At 46.1% G+C, this 20,406-nt stretch overlaps 2 protein-coding genes across 3 annotated transcripts in view; both read left to right on the top strand.

Annotated features, from left to right (window-relative positions):
- Positions 1-16,118, top strand: part of SCP2 (sterol carrier protein 2) — a 34,897-nt gene extending 18,779 nt beyond the window's left edge. Inside the window, exons 12-16 of the mRNA XM_069981621.1 lie at positions 5,795-5,951; positions 8,172-8,262; positions 8,966-9,095; positions 15,138-15,217; positions 15,982-16,118. Coding sequence (XP_069837722.1) covers positions 5,795-5,951; positions 8,172-8,262; positions 8,966-9,095; positions 15,138-15,217; positions 15,982-16,077 — 554 coding nt within the window. The 3' untranslated portion in view covers positions 16,078-16,118. The remainder of the gene's footprint in view (positions 1-5,794; positions 5,952-8,171; positions 8,263-8,965; positions 9,096-15,137; positions 15,218-15,981) is intronic.
- On the top strand, positions 9,476-15,130 carry LOC138799889 (uncharacterized). 2 transcript variants are annotated; one of them, XM_069981624.1, is made up of 3 exons: positions 9,476-10,665; positions 10,755-11,340; positions 12,461-15,130. In XM_069981624.1, the coding sequence occupies exons 2-3, from the start codon at positions 10,998-11,000 to the stop codon at positions 13,138-13,140; spliced, it is 1,023 nt and encodes a 340-aa protein (XP_069837725.1). In that variant the 5' UTR covers positions 9,476-10,665; positions 10,755-10,997; the 3' UTR covers positions 13,141-15,130. The 2 variants fall into 2 exon arrangements, with proteins under 2 accessions (XP_069837725.1, XP_069837723.1); XM_069981622.1 differs by having other exon boundaries at positions 9,476-11,340.
- Positions 16,119-20,406: the final 4,288 nt, after the last annotated feature.

Genomic DNA, 20,406 nt, shown 5'->3' on the forward strand with positions numbered 1-20,406 from the left:
TTTCAACATAAATAAACGATCAGCCGATGACACGATAATCGGCTGATCGTTCTCTCTATTCCATGGAGCGATAATCAGCCAAATCAGGCCAATTATCACTGCATGGAATAGGACCCTAAGTAGTGCAGTACTCTGCCGGGATGGTTTGTAGTGACTTGGTATAGACAAAGAAGACCTTTTGCCAAACAAGTCCAGCCAGGGTCAGGTGTGGTAGTACTCCCAGGCTTGAATCCTGACAAGGGTTTTGACCAACAGGCCAGGCCCGGGTATACGCCTCAGGAACTCTGCTTTTGTTTTGTCTGACTCTCTCCCTCACCTTCCACTAAAGAAGACCCCCCCCCCCCCTACCAGAAACCAATCTCCATGTACAGGGACTAACCTCCCACTGATGGGGAAAGTGCCAGAAAGGGGTGAAGTGTCAGAGTGTGATAGGTAAGAGCAGTGTGAGGCACCCAAGCTGGTAATTGGTGAACAGAAAACAGTAACACACATGTTAACCCTTTAGACCTTCAATAGACAAGGGAGAGTGAGACACCAAGTGGTGATAGTGTGGAAAGGCACCCATCATCCCAGAGTGTGACACCTGACAGAGACACCCTGGACAGGTGAAACATCTGTATTGGGACACTACATGCAGTATATGCCACAGATTTTGGGTTGTTTTGCATGGAATTGCAGGGAATTTGACCCATTTTGTTGAGTTTAAACCCTCAGCGTATGAATTTATGTGGCAAGTCAACTCCAGTTAACACAATCTGCATGGTAATAAATCAGCATGATGTGGTGGAGCTCTACCTGGAGACATCCCGCCCCTCCTCTGTGACATCACATGCGCTGTGCCTTTTAGGGTTTGTCTGCCAGCGGTGACCGCCGTCCAGCAAGGCCATGGCCGCACGACAACCCGATGTGCATTCACAGTGTGTCAGCGTTTGGTGTTTTATTGAGTTTCTATAACTATTGTTATGCAGGTTTTATTTCACATACTTTATAGTCCTTAAGGGGCACCACCATCTAGAAAAGAGAGAAGGTTCTGAACTCTGGGACCCTCACAAATCCTAAGAAAGAAGGGGTCCCGGCAATGATTCCTGACTACACGGCCCTGATAGTGTTTTCCTGTGCCGTGGTTTTGGGGGCACCGGATGTGCGGGGAACTGCAGCCGCCCCGGTCTCAGATTATAAAGTATAAGATGGAGATACCCCGTTACATACTATAGAGGGTGACATCATACTGTACACTTCTATGGTATCAGTAATGGTTTCCACATTGCATCGGCGTCCTCCCCTTCCTCATTCTGATCTCTCTAAAGTTTCACCAACCTTCACACACTCCTGATCCTGACACTTTAATATTACACCATCACCCCCCCCCCCCCACACACACACACGTCTCATTATACAGATTACACATCCGTCTCCCCACCACATGAGCGCACTCGGCTTGTTGTGTTATAACGTGTGATCCGATCATATGATCCGCGATCGCTCTGATAATATCATGTGATCTCATTATAGTCTATGGACAGACATGGTGGGAGGCCAGTCAGCTTTTATTCCTTGTTATATGTAATATATATGTGTGTATACGTGTGTGCGTGTGCGTGTGTCTAAATTGGGGGAGATTTATCAAACATGGTGTACAGTGACACTGGCCCAGTCGCCCCCGGCAACCAATCAGATTCCACCTTTCATTTTCCAAAGAGTCTGTGAGGAATGAGAGGTGGAATCTGATTGGTTGCCGGGGGCGACTGAGCCAGTCTCACTTTACACCATGTCTGATAAATCTCCGCCATAATGTGTGTGTGTGTTTGTATTAATATATATATATATTTTTTTTTATACTGTATTTATATAGTTGAATAGGACGTCTTCCCATGTACCGGTAGGAGCTCTGTTTCACACTTTCCACATCAGAACAGATTGGCATTACAACACTTTATTTTCTGTGTTTTTGGGATATGATGTGATTATTGCACACGGGGCCGTTCTACATCCGTCACTTCATTGCATTAAGGAAATGAGCAAAAAAAAAATTTTTTTTCTATTAATTGTTGTATTGCTGATAAAACTGTGTGTTCAGATCCATCAGTATAAGCAGCCAGGAGAAGCCCTCAGCTGAGCGCTTCTCTCCCTGTCCTCCTCACTGCAGGAGATCAGCCCATAGAATTACTATAGAATATGTCACCTGCGGAGAGACAAGGAGAGAAGCGCTCAGCTGAATTCTTCCCCCAGATCAGCGGACACCTCTTTTTTATTGTTAAAGACAGAACTACCCTGACCCTGATGTATCCAGAATAAGAATGAATGGAGGGGTACTTATATGCCTGGTTCTATGGGGGTACATATACATGGCTCTATGGGGGTACACATATGCCTGGCTCTATGGGGGTTCACATATACATGGCTCTATGGGGGGTACACATATACATGGCTCTATGGGGGATACACATGTGCCTGGCTTTATGGGGGGTACACATATACATTGCTCTATGGGGGGTACACACACATTGCTCTATGGGGGTACACACATACATGGATCTATTGGCCGTACACATATACATGACTCTATGGGGGGTACACATATGCCTGGCTCTATGGGGGGTACACATATGCCTGGCTCTATGGGGGGGTACACATATACATGGCTCTATGGGGGGTACACATATGCCTGGCTCTATGGGGGGGTACACATATACATGGCTCTATGGGGGTACACATCTGCCTGGCTCTATGGGGGGGTACACATATACATGGCTTTATTAGGGATACACATATACATGGCTCTATGGGGGTACATATATATATATACATGGCTCTATGGGGGGTACACATGTGCCTGGCTTTATGGGGGGTACATATATACATGGCTCTATGGGGGGTACACATATACATGGCTCTATGGGGGGTACATATATACATGGCTCTATGGGGGGTACACATATACATGGCTCTATGGGGGGTACACATATACATGGCTCTATGGGGGATACACATGTGCCTGGCTTTATGGGGGGTACACATATACATTGCTCTATGGGGGGTACACACACATTGCTCTATGGGGGTACACATATACATGGCTCTATGGGGGGTACATATATACATGGCTCTATGGGGGGTACACATGTGCCTGGCTTTTTGGGGGGTACATATATACATGGCTCTATGGGGGTACATATATACATGGCTCTATGGGGGGTACATATATACATGGCTCTATGGGGGGTACACATATACATGGCTCTATGGGGGGTACACATATACATGGCTCTATGGGGGTACATATACATGGCTCTATGGGGGGTACACATGTGCCTGGCTTTATGGGGGGTACACATATACATGGCTCTATGGGGGGTACACATATACATGGCTCTATGGGGGCTACACATATACATGGCTCTATGGGGGGTACACATATACATGGCTCTATGGGGGGTACATATATACATGGCTCTATGGGGGGTACACACATATACATGGCTCTATGGGGGGGTACACATATGCCTGGCTCTATGGGGGGTACACATATGCCTGGCTCTATGGGGGGTACATATATACATGGCTCTATGGGGGGTACATATATACATGGCTCTATGGGGGGTACATATATACATGGCTCTATGGGGGGTACATATATACATGGCTCTATGGGGGGTACATATATACATGGCTCTATGGGGGGTACATATATACATGGCTCTATGGGGGGTACACACATATACATGGCTCTATGGGGGTACACATATACATGGCTCTATGGGGGGTACACATATACATGGCTCTATGGGGGATACACATGTGCCTGGCTTTATGGGGGGTACACATATACAAGGCTCTATGGGGGGTACACATATACATGGCTCTATGGGGGGTACATATATACATGGCTCTATGGGGGGTACATATATACATGGCTCTATGGGGGGTACATATATACATGGCTCTATGGGGGGTACATATATACATGGCTCTATGGGGGGTACACACATATACATGGCTCTATGGGGGGTACACATATACATGGCTCTATGGGGGGTACACATATACATGGCTCTATGGGGGGTACACATATACATGGCTCTATGGGGGGTACACATATACATGGCTCTATGGGGGGTACACATATACATAGCTGTTTGTGTAACATAGAATAACCCTGGTTCATTGACCTCCACCTGGTCGAGGTTGTGATGTCCTCAGCATTCCTGACTCGGATCCACATCTCTCCACTGAAAACACTGAAGGTTCCTTCCATCTAGAATGATGAGATGTACCATATACTGTGTGCGGTGTGTTTGTACCCATAACCTTTACTCTCTATTTACATTGAATGTTGCAGAACTATGATTGCAGCTCTTACAGGTCTCTATAAATATGCCCAGTGTAGGCACTCTGTATGTGTGGACTATGTTCGGCTCCAGCACTGATATAGGGGGAAGGCCGGAGCCTGGCTCACCACCGGCCCTTATCTAGGAGAGTCTGGAGTTTGTGCCCCGTTATCTCGGTGTCTGATGGAGATCGAGGACTTTACCCCTCAGGACTTCACCCCCATCTCACCAGGTCCCCTCTGCCGTCCATCAGATACCGGGACATCACAGGGACCGATAACAGAATGGAGCAAGGACTGATCGGTTAGATCAGTGATCAGTCCTGCGTGTATCTGCTCCGGCTCCAGGGATCTGCCCCCGTGTACACCGATGTGTCAGGACTTTTTTTCTGGCAAGTTTTCTCTCCCCATTGACCTTCTACCTATTCATTTCCTCCATAAGGTCAAAAGGGAAGACAACAACCTGCTGACTATGGCTGGACGCAGACTGACATTGCGCATGAGCCCACGACCTTTAACCTGCATCTTTATTTCAACATCTCATCTGAGATATATATATATAATTTTTTTGCCATCATTAATTTAAAGGGGTACTTTGGTGAAAAAAAATGTCCTTTCAATCAACAGGTGCCAGAAAGTTATACAGATTTGTAATTTACTTCTATAAAAAAAAAAATCTCCAGTCTTCCCGTACTTATCAGCTGCTGTATGTCCTGCAGGAAGTGGTGTATTGTTTCCAGTCTTACACAGTCCTCTCTGCTGCCACCTCTGTCCATGTCAGGAACTGTCCAGAGCAGCAGCAAATCCCCATAGAAAACCTCTCCTGCTCTGGACAGTTCCTGACATGGACAGAGGTGGCAGCAGAGAGCACTGTGTCAGACTGGAGTTTACACCACTTCCTGCAGCACATACAGCAGCTGATATGTACTGGAAGACTGGATATTTTTTTTATAGAAGTAAATTACAAATCTCTGGCACTTTATGGCACCAGTTGATTTGAAATAAAAAATTTTATGATGAACAACCCCTTTAAGTTCCCACTACTTACACATATTGCATGACGTTGTGTGAGATAAGTCGTCATAGAACGCTCTACTAGATGCTATAAGGCAGTGTTCACATGGTGCAGGTCCTAATGTCGGGGAAAAGAAACAATTTTTTTTGTGAATCTCTGCACTTTTGCGCAGCATTAAGTGAAGTATTTTTGTCAATAACCACATAGCAAAACCGCGCCGATTCCTCGTACAGATGCAGCAATTTCAGGCATTTCCAACATTTAAAACATGATAAAAATGCATGGGGGGGGGGGGGGGTGTCTACAACCAGTGTAGTGATAGGTTTCTCCTTTATTGTACAGATGCTTGTGGGCGTTGAGGGGTTAAGTGACTGAGTTGCAGTACCAGGTTTCGATCACCAGAGCGCGCACAAGAGCCGGAAGCTGAGCTCCTCTCTCTTCTGTGTCCACAGGGCTGGCTCAGTGTGCAGAACTCTGCTGGCAGCTCCGAGGTCAGGCCGGGAAGAGACAGGTCCCAAGAGCCAAACTCGCTCTGCAGCACAATATTGGACTCGGGGGAGCGGTGGTGGTGACACTATACAGGATGGGCTTCCCAGACTCTGCAGCCAGGTAAGGGGGCAGAGACTGTCCTATAAGTTCTGTATCTATAATGTGGCCTCCATAATATATGTGTACGGTCAGGGGTCCGCACCAGGGACAGCAGGGCTATTGTTTGTTCAGGGCTTCTCTGCATATGAATGGGACCCTGGTGCATTGTGGGAATCTGCTCTACCATGTAGTAACGTACCGTGAATACACCGTAATGTTATAATCCTTACATTTATCCTATAGAACGGCCAATATGTGCACATCCTAGCTGCATCCATGAAAGTTATTGCTCTCTGTTATCAGCCGCCTTTAGGATTACACTAATGCCCATAGTGTAACGCAGTCTCCCCGACCAAGTATCTGGACACAGAGCAAACAGGCGCGGTAGCTTCAGGACTGATCAGGATGGGATGGGTTAAAGGGATGGCAATGCCCCTTTAAGAGCAGGCTCTATGGCTGTATTCAGACGCCCCGGAGTCAGGTGCCGAGCACGGACTCGTTTATGTAGTTCACTCTGCGCTAATCGCCATGTGATGGGATGGAGACCCCTCTAAGAGCCGCGTCTATGGCCGACCTCAGCTGTCTGTGTGTGACTGCAGGAAATATCGAGTAACCGTGAACTTTAGCCCCAAATCTCAATAAGAAGCCAAAGTTCAGGCCTCAGTCTGTAGAAAACACAAAAACACCATCTGCAAGGCGGAGTCCGGAGTCTGGATAGTCTGCTTATATAGAACATTGTATCCCCCTAACAGCCAATGTGGTGTGAACATAACCCGAGGCTTTAGTCACTATCATTGTATATACTGGGACTGATGTATCCATAAGGGCCCAGTCACATAACCACATATCACATATTACCAGTATATAGTGGGTATAGGCCGTAGGATGCATCCCCCAGGACTCCCTAGGGCGGCATCAATAGGGTTTTTTTTTGAGACTTTGGTGGAAAAGTGTTCTAAATATTTGCTCAAAAATGTGCAACTTTTTGACACAAGTTTTCTAGTTTCCTGGTGAGAACATTACAGCATAGATGGACCCCCCCCCCAATGTGTTTTATAATAGGAGCCTATGGGCATCGTGTGGCCCCGTATAGCGTCCAGGTATATACTGGGAGTATTCCTCTATGTATTTGCTGCAGACACAGCGTGATCTTCATGTTAGCTTTATCCCGTCTGATCTCCCACAATGCATCGCTCTCCGCTAAATACACACAGTCTGAGCTTACTTTTAATTTTTTTTAAACAAAGAATATAGTCATTATAATATATTGTAATATAATAGTATAATCTGTAACATATAATGTAATATAATAGTATAATCTGTAACATATAATGTAATAATATAATCTGTAACATATAATATAATAGTATAATCTGTAACATATAATTTAATATAATTATATAATCTGTAACATATAATTTAATATAATTATATAATCTGTAACATATAATTTAATATAATTATATAATCTGTAACATATAATTTAATATAATAATATAATCTGTAATCTATAATAAATAAAGCAGAGATCACTCTGTATGCAGATTTAGGCAAAGTTTACACACTGTTCAAATTTAGCAGATGACCGTAATTATTTGCCATTAAATGACGGCCATCCCCTCAATTTCTGCAGTGTGAACATAGCCTTTCTGTGTTTCCATTTCCTCCTGGTTTTGGTTGCAAAATACTGAGCACAATCCTGTGTGTGACCATAGCCTTATACTGAGCACAATCCTGTGTGTGAGCATAGCCTTATACTGAGCACAATCCTGTGTGTGACCATGGCCTTATACTGAGCACAATCCTGTGTGTGAGCATAGCCTTATACTGAGCACAATCCTGTGTGTGAGCATAGCCTTATACTGAGCACAATCCTGTGTGTGAGCATAGCCTTATACTGAGCACAATCCTGTGTGTGACCATGGCCTTATACTGAGCACAATCCTGTGTGTGACCATAGCCTTATACTGAGCACAATCCTGTGTGTGACCATGGCCTTATACTGAGCACAATCCTGTGTGTGACCATGGCCTTATACTGAGCACAATCCTGTGTGTGACCATGGCCTTATACTGAGCACAATCCTGTGTGTGACCATGGCCTTATACTGAGCACAATCCTGTGTGTGAGCATAGCCTTATACTGAGCACAATCCTGTGTGTGACCATGGCCTTATACTGAGCACAATCCTGTGTGTGACCATGGCCTTATACCGTATCCGGTCTCATTCTGTCTCCTCAGTTCCTCCCGCATCCAGCTGAACCCGACCAGCGCCGAAGACGGATTCAAATCCCAATATGTATTCAAAGAAATCGAGAAGAAATTGCAGGAGGTCAGTGAGTTACTATTCTGGTTTTCTATTGTTCGTTATTGCTGTAATTCGGGGATAAATGCGGAGAGTGCGACCGTACGCTATATATAATTATCTACTAATGATAAATAACATGGACACCGCGTCTCCATCCACGTCCATTGCTGCAATTTGTTTGGAAACCATAAGTCTCCCTGCAGCGCCACCACAGGTGAAATAACGTACTGCGCCATTCTGACAGAAGTCAGTGGCCGTGTGGGGTCCTCCAGGGCAGGAGACGCTCTGTACACCCGCTCTGTGCTCTGCTGCTGTAGAACATTCCGGCTGATCAGATCAAAGATCATGGTCCTAATCGGTGACGCTGCTCTCTCCGATAAGAGAAGGTGTAAGGGCAATGTCTGGGGTGACCCAGAATAAACCTGCACTGACATGGACTTTATACCCCGTCTAGTAATGGATATATAATATATACTACAGTAATAGCCAGGTGTGAGGGGGTGGAGGAATGTAATGGAGATAACTAATATATATGTGTGTGTGTATATATACACACATATATATATATATATATATATATATATATATATATATATATATATATATATATATATATATATAAATATTAGAATTGGTTTAACACCGTGTTGGTTTGTAGGTTTCCTGACTGTCTCGGTGTTGGTTATTGTTACATGGTTTATGTCGCTTCTGACCTCTCGTCCTACAGGAAGGAGAACAGTTTGTGAAGAAGATCGGAGGAGTCTTTGCCTTTAAGGTGAAGGATGGACCAGGTGGAAAGGAGGCGACCTGGGTGGTGGACGTGAAGACCGGCCGCGGCTCTGTGCACTTTGACTCAGGTAACCCAGCCACCGCCTGGACCAGTGATATGGGGATCGCAGAACAAAGATGGATCTGTAGGAAAAAAGAGTATAGTGACAAGCTCTATTTTTTTTTTCCTCTTTCATAGATTTGTAAATTATTTCTATTAAAAAATCTCCAGTCTTCCAGTACTTATCAGCTGCTGTATGTGCCGCAGGAAGTGGTGTATTCTCTCCAGTCTGACACAGTGTTCTCTGCTGCCACCTCTGTCCATGTCAGGAACTGTCCAGAGCAGCAGCAAATCCCCATAGAAAACCTCTCCTGCTCTGGACAGTTCCTGACATGGACAGAGGTGGCAGCAGAGAGCACTGTGTCAGACTGGAGAGAATACACAACTTCCTGCAGAACATACAGCAGCCGATAAGTACTGGATATTTTTAATAGAAGTAAATTACAAATCTTTGGTACTTTCTGACACCAGTTGATTTGAAAGAATTTTTCCCTTTCGCCCTATGACGGCACCCCTGGAGAGGACCACCTCCTACTCCCATTGGACAGGAAACAGGACCACTGGACCTTAAAAGAATCGCCTCCTCTCACCAACACCAGACGGTCCTGAGGCGTGTTCTGGCGCCAAAATTTTAACCAGCAGCAATGGAGACTCAGAGTGCCTTGCACTTCTGTGACAGTCTCTGGTTGTTGCTTTGTTTGCTGCCATTTCTGTTACGGAGATTACCGGCGGTGGGACCATGCCACCTACTATCCTGGGTCAGATGGAGTCCCAAGGCGCTGATGCTACCCAAGCCTCTTCTGCAGAGAATCCAGCGGTATGGTGGGGTAAGAGGGGATCTCCCCAGAAGCATACTTTTATCACAGTTGCTCACTTTAGTTCATTGTTTAATTTTAGGAGGAATCCACTAGGAAGGAACGTTCTAAAGTTAAAGAATGCCCTATCTGCAAAAAGAGACTTAGCAGCTCCTATAATAAAGTTCTTTGTGGGGGCTGCATGAACCGCGTTTTGGAAGACCAGGGACCCTCTTTTATGAGGAATATGAGGGATATGGTTAGGCATGTAATTAGGGAATGTATTGTTCTATCTCTCCCCCCCCCCCCCCTTGTCCTTCTCCTTTACCTCTAGGTTCTAGTGGGGTGTTGCTGTTGTTTCTTCTACAGGCCTCCCTTCCTTCCCGCCCGCCTCCTTCTGATACGACGGCTGCTGCTGAGGCTTCCCCAGCACCCCTTGCTGACACCCAACCTTTGGAGGTCGCAGGGCCTAGCCAGTCTATTGCTCTTCCTCCACCAATTGAGGAAGATCAGGAGCTTATGTCTTTGGAAGATCAAAGTGAACTGACTTATGAGGCGGAAGAAGCTTTCGAGGAAGATTCCCCTACTCCCCCCTTTCCAGCAGAGTACATAGACTCTTTAATAAAAGCAGTCCGCTTGACTATGGAGATAGAAGATACTCCTCAACCGAAAACCAGACAGGATATGATGTTTGAGGAACTGGCACCTAAGAAATGATTGGAGTTTCCGGTTCACCAAAACATAACAACCCTGATCAGCCGTGAATGGTCGAATCCAGACAGGAAATTTTTCATTCCTCAGGCTGTAAGTGGGTGATAGATACTACCTGTCTGGTCATATTGTTAATATAGGTTCAATGTCTATGTTGTTCTTTTTCCTTTTTTCTCTTATAGTATAAAAGGAAATACCCCTTCAGTCAAGAAGACTGTGAGACATGGCAAGGTGCACCTAAGATTGACCCGCCCGTGGCCAAAATAACCAAAAGGAACGCCCTTCCATTTGAAGATTCAGCTGTTATAAAAGATCCGCTGGATAAGAGGGCAGAGGTGTACCTGAGAAAAAATTGGGAAGCTACAACATCGGCCTTCAAACCCCTAATTGCTACAACTTCTGTCGCTAGGTCCCTAAAGGTGTGGATGACGGAATTAAAGGACAAGGTCAGAGAAACTAACCCTAGTCAGGATTTCACCCAGGCCTTCTCCACAATGGACAATGCCATATCTTTTATGGCTGAGGCATCTGCAGATGCATTAAAACTAACTGCCCGCTCAGCCGCTCTTTCCAACTCCGCTAGATGTACTTTATGGCTGAAGGACTGGAAAGGGGATACAACTTCGAAAGCTAAATTATGTGGCATCCCCTGCGAGGGGAAGTTTCTCTTTGGGTCCGCACTCGACAACGTGCTGGAGAAAGCTTCCGACAGGAAGAAGGGGTTTCCCATCATCCCTCAGCAATCCAGTAGGCCTGCCAGGGGAAGAGGTAGGAAGCCCAGGGGTGGGGGTTCTTCCACTAGGAAAGATTGGAGGCCAGCCAAGAAAAGTAAAGGGTTTCTTTTCCCCTCTTCTGATAGCAAGAAGCCAGCGCAATGACATGAGGTCCCTGTGGGAGGGCGGTTGTCTTATGTTTCACAATGGTGTACCATCTCTGCCAGTGCATATGTGTCGGACATAATCAAATTTGGCCTAAAAATCTCTTTCTCGTCCTCCCCAGGGGAAAGGTTCGTGTGTACAGATTTATCCTCAGACCCACATAAACACTCTGCTCTTGTAGCCAAAGTATATTCCTTATTGCAGAAGAGAGTTCTTATCCCAGTGCCAGAAGCTCAAAAGAAGGTGGATTCTACTCCACCTTATTCCTGGTTCAGAAATCCAATGGATCATACAGAACCATTATTAACCTCAAACCTCTGAACAGGGCCCTCACCTATGAAAGGTTCAGAATGGAATCCATCTCCTCTGCTATTCTGAACCTCTCAGAATTTTGTTTCATGGCCACGATTGATCTTAGAGATGCATACTATCACATCCCGATGCATCCGGATCATCAGAGTCGCGGTCAACATGGGTGAGGAGATTAAACATTTTCAGTTCACGGCTATGCCCTTTGGAATCTCCCAGGCCCCGAGAGTATTCACTAAAGTAATGGCAGAGGTTATGGCCCATGTTAGGGAAAGGAACATCATAATCATCCCTTATTTAGATGATTTCCTGATTGTTAATAACTCTCAGTCTGCATTACTGTCAGATATTGATTTTGTTCAGCCAGTCTTCCTCTCACTAGGCTGGGAAGTTAATGAAGATAAATCAAATAAGATTCCAACTCAATGTTGTAAATTCCTGGGGATCTGTTCAAACTCTTGTTTACAAAAATCCTTCCTCCCAGATAACAAGGTTTCATTAGTACAGACTAAGGTCAGAGAATTTAGGTCCCATCCCCTAGTATCTTTCAGATCAGCCATGTCCCTGCTGGGTTATTAACATCCTGCATTCCAGCAGTTCCCTGGGCACTATATCATACTAGAGTGCTTCAATCTCAGATTTTGGCTGAATGGGATGGATTGCCTGATTCCCTAGATTTCCCTTTCATTTTATCTCCACAGACTGTAAGATCCCTGTTCTGGTGGGAACAACAAGAAAATCTGTGCAGAGGACTCCCCTGGAACATCCAGGAGGTGGTACCGATCACAACAGACGCCAGCCCATCAGGTTGGGGGGCTCATTCGGAGTCCCTACTCCTTCAGGAAAGATGGAGTGCGGAAGAGGCAAGACAGTCCCAAAATGTAAGAGAACTGGAAGGCGTTTTTCTATCTTTGACGCAAGCCCTTCCAGAACTACAGGGAAAAAATGTAAGAGTTCTGTCCGACAATGCAGCAGTCGTAGCCTACATCAACCATCAAGGAGGAACAAGATCTCCAGACCTGATGAGAATAACTCACTACATCTTCAGGTTAGCAGAACCCCACTTCCTCTCCTTGACAGCCTTACATCTGAGAGGAGTAGACAACACAACAGCAGACTATCTCAATCGACACAGACTCAATCAGGGGGAATGGGAACTATCCCAGGAGGTGTTCCAGCAAATTTGCAAACTCTGGGGAACTCCGAAGATGGACTTATTCGCTACACGGGCCAACAGGAAAGTTCAGAAATTCTGCTCCCTCCGCCCGAAGGACAGACCTGTAGCGGTGGATGCCCTGGCACAGTATTGGGGGGAGGGCCTGTTATTTCTCTTTCCTCCGATCAGACTTCTCCCCAGAGTCATTCGCAAGATCAGACATGACAGAGCAGATACCATTCTAATTGCACCCTTTTGGCCCAGAAGGGTGTGGTTCAGTTGATTAAGGAAAATGTCAATAGCCGACCCATGGGTACTACCGGAGAGACTGGATCTCCTGTGCCAGGGCCCAGTTTACCATCTCACAGTTCAGAATCTACATCTGACAGCCTTGCGTGTGAGAGGCAGCTCTTGATTGATAGAGGTCTGTCCCCCCAGGTGATTTCTACATTGCTGGCAAGCCGTAAGAAGGCAACATCCATGATTTACCTCAGGACCTGGAAATCCTTTTGTGCATTTGTGAACCATCCTATTAATGTACTGGCCCCTCCTGATATTCCACTGATTCTGGACTATTTACAGGAGGGCCTAAAGAAGAAGTTGAGACCTAGCACCATTAAAGTCCAAGTGTCAGCACTTAGTGCTCTATTTGATTACAGACTGGCAGAGCATCCTTGGATTAAGAGGTTTACAAAGGCCGCAGTTAGACTTAACCCTACCTCTAAGTCTAGACTACCACCATGGGATCTGAACATTGTTCTGTCAGCATTAACACTTGCTCCATTCGAACCCATGTCTGATTTACCAATTAAATTACTATCTTGGAAACTAGCTTTTCTATAAGCCATTACATCAGCTAGAAGGGTTAGTGAAATTAGAGCCTTTTCTATTGTAGCTCCCTACATGACCATCAGAGATGACAGGATTATTCTATCACCTGATCCTGCTTTTCTCTCTAAGGTTGTTTCCAATTTTCATAGAACCCAAGAGGTAGTTCTTCCCTCCTTCTGTAACAATCCCACTAACCAGAGAGAGTCAGCCTTCCACACTCGAGATGTGAGACGTATCATTCTACACTACCTTGAGGTTACTAGAGATTGGAGACACAATCTCCTCATTTCCTTTCAGGGAAAAAATAGGGGAAAAGCAGCTACATCACAGACTATTTCTAGATGGGTCAGACAGACCATTGGAGAATGTTATAAGTCCAGTGGGAAAGATGTTCCGGTGGGCTTTGGGGCACATTCAACTAGGGCAGTGGCCACTTCCTGGGCAGAGAGGGCGTCTGTCCCCTTAGAACAGATTTGTAGAGCAGCTACATGGAGCACCCCACACACTTTCTTCAAACACTACAGACTACAATTGTCCTCTACAGAAGATCTTACATTTGGACGTAGGGTTCTTCAGGCAGTAGTAGGCGGGGAAAAAGATTCCTAGTCTACTCTCCAGGGGTGATGTCATAGGGCGATAAGAGAAAACATAAACTACTAACTGGGTAATTTCTTTTCTTTGAGCCCATGACGGCACCCCGCCTAATACCCACCCTGTTAAGTACCATATTTTGTCTTAAAAAAAAAAATAAAATATATATATATAAAATATATAGATAGCTATATACACACGCACAATTTTGTTCTATGTTGTGTTTATTAACCTTCGCTCCTAGGAACCTTGCTAAGAAACTGGTGTTGGTGAGAGGAGGCGATTCTTTTATGGTCCAGTGGTCCTGTTTCCTGTCCAATGGGAGTAGGAGGTGGTCCTCTCCAGGGGTGCCGTCATGGGCTCAAAGAAAAGAAATTACCTGGTTAGTAATTCATGTTTTTGGGGTGAACAAACCCTTTAAAGGGGTTATCCAGGATTAGAAAAACATGTCCGCCTTCCTCTAGAACCAGCACCGCTCCAGTTTTACAACTCTGCTCCCTTGAATGGAGATTAATTGACCTTGAGATGAGTTGTTTTGTCTCTGGAAGAAAGCAGGTTGTGCTGTGAGCATGACCCCCAAGGGTTAATATACGACGTCATGGGAATGTATACTGTATATCCAGACTCCTGAGACATCATAGAGAAGTATGGACCTGCGGTGGTCCGGGGGCTGAGACCCCCACCCATCATTAGTTCTGGCGACCATGAAATGTCAGAAGTTTTCAGGACACTTTAAATGTAAATCGTGGTAAATAAATTTATATAATTAACATTTTTAATATATTTTTGATGATCTGCAGATAAGAAAGCCGACTGTACAATCTCCATGGCGGACTCCGACCTCCTCGCACTGATGACCGGCAAGATCAATCCCCAGACAGTAAGTATAGGAGGTGTATATGAGACCTAGTAATAAGCTTCCAGTATACAGCTGTATACAGAGGGTGGAGTGAGATGCAGGATACTGCTATATCCCCACAAGGAACTGGAGGCCTGGGATCTCTTTGTCTTATATTTTATTGAACACTGTTTTTTAAAGTCTAGGTTGTCTGTGCTTACACAGTGCATTATCCAGACCACTAGATTAAAGGAGAACTCTGGAGAAAAAAAATCTGCTGATGCCAGAAAGTTATACAGATTAGTAATTTACTTCTATGGAAAATCTCCAGTCTTCAAGTACTTATCAGCTGCTGTATGTGCTGCAGGAAGTGGTGCATTCCCTCCAGTCTGACACAGTGCTCTCTGCTGCCACCTCTGTCCATGTCAGGAACTGTCCAGAGCAGGAGAAGTTTTCTATGGGGATTTGCTGCTGCTCTGGACAGTTCCTGACATGGACAGAGGTGGCAGCAGAGAGCAGTGTGTCAGACTGGAGAGAATACACCACTTCCTACAGGACATACAGCAGCTGATAAGTACTGGAAGACTGGAGATTTCTTCAAAGAAGTCATTTACAAATCTGTATAACTTTCTGATAGCGGATGCTTTTTAACAAAAAAATTCTCCAGAGCTCCCCTTTAAAGATTTAGGCCACACATATTGTAGCTGTAAGGCACCCCCCAGCTATGATGCACATCCCCCCCCCCCCCCCTGGCTATGATGGATCACCATTCTCTTACACACTGACCCTTATTAATCTGCTTTCAGGCCTTCTTCCAGGGCAAGCTGAAAATCACTGGAAATATGGGCCTTGCCATGAAGTTGCAGAGTCTGCAGCTCCAACCTGTGAAGCCCAGGCTGTGAGCCGATTGTGTCTGATGCCGACAGATCCCAGCAGATGCCCCCGATGCCACCAGCCTTGGCTTCTAAAGGACCAACCACGACTGCTGCTCCCCCCACCCAAGAATAAAAGAATGAGCCCCCCCCCCCTCATCTGTAAGCGGCATGGCAGCACGTAACCGTGTATGTATATATACAGTATGTCTACATGTGTGTGTGTATATATATATATATATATATATATATATATATATATATATATATATATTATATACTGTGTCTACATGTAGATATATACTGTGTGTATATATACTGTATGTTTACGTGTGTATATATACTGTATGTCTACATGTGTATATACTGTATGTTTACGTGCGTATATATACTGTATGTCTACATGTGTGTATATATACGGTATGTCTATGGATGGGACCCTGCCGGCTTCTTACAGATGAAGGGATCCGCTGGGGACTGATGTCGTCTTATGGACTGATATAATTTCTGAAGCAGATTTATAGCTGATCTTAGCGGCCGGGTCCCTATACATTATATACACTGCGGCCGCCGACTAATGCCGAGTTCTCTAACTTGTTCATAGTGAAAATAACGTTTAATAAACCACTAATTTCCCAATTTTCTGCACAGCGAAGCGTTCCTATATATATTAGATGCTGAGAGGTGGGGGCTGTAAGTGTGGGGAACTCGCCGTGGGAAAAACGTACACAGCAGCTTGTCCTCAGCCTGGTTACGGTTATGGAGTCTGCCGGTGTGCAAGGTACAGCCCTCCTGGTGGTGGATCAGTAGGTCCCTGTTCACACAGCACAGCAGGTTCTTCAGCTGGTCGCCACTGTTACTGCCAGTCTCTGCCCTACAGCTGCAGGATAAGCCAGTATTCACACTGTGTGTTCTGCCATCTGTACCCACCTCTCTCCACCACTGGCCTGTGCAGAACATCCCCAACAAGGAGAGAGCCCAGGTAAGTCCAGCCGCCCACGTCCTCTATCTAGTGGATACAAGGCCTGGAATTACTTGGACCCTTGCTGTGATAGGGAACACCCTCTGGACACTTCAGCCTATTTACACCTGTTTTCCCTGGTGATGGGGTTAAAGTTACTCGTACACAATGATAAAATTGTGCAATAATGATAATAAAGGGTTATAACCACATTATTGGATATATACTGGCTATCCCAGAGCAGCATTGCTAAGTAACATATATACAGAGCTGTAAAAAAAAAGAATATATATATATATATATATATATATATATATATATATACACACACACACACACACAAGGATACTATATATTGCCTTTTCATGCAGTAACTAAGGATGTCCTGCAGATGGCACTGTGAGAGTCGCAGTAACTAAGGATATCCTGCAGATGGCACTGTGAGAGCCGCAGTAACTAAGGATATCCTGCAGATGGCACTGTGAGAGCTGCAGTAACTAAGGATATCCTGCAGGAGGCACTGTGAGAGCCGCAGTAACTAAGGATGTCCTGCAGATGGCACTGTGAGAGCTGCAGTAACTAAGGATATCCTGCAGATGGCACTGTGAGAGCCGCAGTAACTAAGGATGTCCTGCAGATGGCACTGTGAGAGCCGCAGTAACTAAGGATATTCTGCAGGTGGCACTGTGAGAGCCGCAGTAACTAAGGATGTCCTGCAGATGGCACTGTGAGAGCCGCAGTAACTAAGGATATCCTGCAGGTGGCACTGTGAGAGCCGCAGTAACTAAGGATATCCTGCAGGTGGCACTGTGAGAGCCGCAGTAACTAAGGATGTCCTGCAGATGGCACTGTGAGAGCCGCAGTAACTAAGGATATCCTGCAGGAGGCACTGTGAGAGCCGCAGTAACTAAGGATGTCCTGCAGATGGCACTGTGAGAGCCGCAGTAACTAAGGATATCCTGCAGATGGCACTGTGAGAGCCGCAGTAACTAAGCATATCCTGCAGATGGCACTGTGAGAGCTGCAGTAACTAAGGATATCCTGCAGATGGCACTGTGAGAGCCGCAGTAACTAAGGATATCCTGCAGATGGCACTGTGAGAGCCGCAGTAACTAAGGATATCCTGCAGGAGGCACTGTGAGAGCTGCAGTAACTAAGGATATCCTGCAGATGGCACTGTGAGAGCCGCAGTAACTAAGGATATCCTGCAGATGGCACTGTGAGAGCCGCAGTAACTAAGGATATCCTGCAGGAGGCACTGTGAGAGCTGCAGTAACTAAGGATGTCCTGCAGATGGCACTGTGAGAGCCGCAGTAACTAAGGATGTCCTGCAGATGGCACTGTGAGAGCCGCAGTAACTAAGGATATCCTGCAGATGGCACTGTGAGAGCCGCAGTAACTAAGGATATCCTGCAGGTGGCACTGTGAGAGCCGCAGTAACTAAGGATATCCTGCAGGTGGCACTGTGAGAGCCGCAGTAACTAAGGATGTCCTGCAGGTGGCACTGTGAGAGCCGCAGTAACTAAGGATATCCTGCAGGAGGCACTGTGAGAGCCGCAGTAACTAAGGATGTCCTGCAGATGGCACTGTGAGAGCCGCAGTAACTAAGGATATCCTGCAGATGGCACTGTGAGAGCCGCAGTAACTAAGGATATCCTGCAGGAGGCACTGTGAGAGCTGCAGTAACTAAGGATATCCTGCAGATGGCACTGTGAGAGCCGCAGTAACTAAGGATATCCTGCAGATGGCACTGTGAGAGCCGCAGTAACTAAGGATATCCTGCAGGAGGCACTGTGAGAGCTGCAGTAACTAAGGATGTCCTGCAGATGGCACTGTGAGAGCCGCAGTAACTAAGGATGTCCTGCAGATGGCACTGTGAGAGCCGCAGTAACTAAGGATGTCCTGCAGATGGCACTGTGAGTGCCGCAGTAACTAAGGATGTCCTGCAGATGGCACTGTGAGAGCCGCAGTAAATAAAGGTTATACTGCACAACTGATGATCAGTCCAGAGAGTAATAGAAAAGCTCAAGCTGTAAAGAATCCGGCCAGTAACTAAGGCAGAGTTCTTTAAAACCGCTTTTTTCCCGTTTTTCCAGTGACTTCCATTATAAAAAAAAAAAAAAAAAAAAACGGACCAAAAGTTAGTTAGGACTGTTTTTGTGTACATCTGTTTTGATGCATTTTTTTAAATTTTTTATTTTTTTTTTATAATGTAAGTTAACGGAAAAACGTTAGAATGTGCAGAGCTCCCAGTGCAGAACACCCAGTACAGAGCTCCCAGTGCAGAACACCCAGTACAGAGCTCCCAGTGCAGAACACCCAGTACAGAGCTCCCAGTGCAGAACACCCAGTTACAGAGCTCCCAGTGCAGAACACCCAGTACAGAGCTCCCAGTGCAGAACACCCAGTACAGAGCTCCCAGTGCAGAACACCCAGTACAGAGCTCCCAGTGCAGAACACCCAGTACAGAGCTCCCAGTGCAGAACACCCAGTACAGAGCTCCCAGTGCAGAACACCCAGTACAGAGCTCCCAGTGCAGAACACCCAGTACAGAGCTCCCAGTGCAGAGCCCCCAGTACAGAGCTCCCAGTGCAGAACACCCAGTATAGTACTCCCAGTGCAGAACACCCAGTACAGAGCTCCCAGTGCAGAACACCCAGTACAGAGCTCCCAGTGCAGAACACCCAGTACAGAGCTCCCAGTGCAGAACACCCAGTACAGAGCTCCCAGTGCAGAGCCCCCAGTACAGAGCTCCCAGTGCAGAACACCCAGTATAGTACTCCCAGTGCAGAACACCCAGTACAGAGCTCCCAGTGCAGAACACCCAGTACAGAGCTCCCAGTGCAGAACACCCAGTACAGAGCTCCCAGTGCAGAACACCCAGTACAGAGCTCCCAGTGCAGAACACCCAGTACAGAGCTCCCAGTGCAGAACACCCAGTACAGAGCTCCCAGTGCAGAACACCCAGTATAGTACTCCCAGTGCAGAACACCCAGTACAGAGCTCCCAGTGCAGAACACCCAGTATAGTACTCCCAGTACAGAACTTCCAGAGCAGAACACCCAGTACAGAACTTCCAGTATAGTGCTCCCAGTACAGAACTTCCAGTATAGTGCTCCCAGTACAGAACTTCCAGTATAGTACTCCCAGTACAGAACTTCCAGTATAGTGCTCCCAGTACAGAACTTCCAGTATAGTACTCCCAGTACAGAACTTCCAGTATAGTACTCCCAGTACAGAACTTCCAGAGCAGAACACCCAGTATAGTGCTCCCAGTGCAGAGCTCCCAGTGCAGAACTTCCAGAGCAAAACACCCAGTACAGAACCCCCCCCCCCCCCCCCCCCCCCCCCCCCAGTGCAGAGCTCCCAGTGCAGAACACCTAGTACAGAACGCTCTC

This window comes from Dendropsophus ebraccatus, chromosome 8, assembly GCF_027789765.1.
Source record: "Dendropsophus ebraccatus isolate aDenEbr1 chromosome 8, aDenEbr1.pat, whole genome shotgun sequence".
NCBI lineage: Eukaryota > Metazoa > Chordata > Amphibia > Anura > Hylidae > Dendropsophus > Dendropsophus ebraccatus.

Excerpts from the sequence above, each read along its gene's own strand:
- LOC138799889 (XM_069981622.1), top strand. The coding sequence starts at position 10,998 with ATGACGGAATTAAAGGACAAGGTCAGAGAAACTAACCCTAGTCAGGAT. Across the intron at positions 11,341-12,460 it reads TAGGCCTGCCAGGGGAAGAG|ACTGTAAGATCCCTGTTCTG; the intron begins GTAGGAAGCCCA and ends TTATCTCCACAG.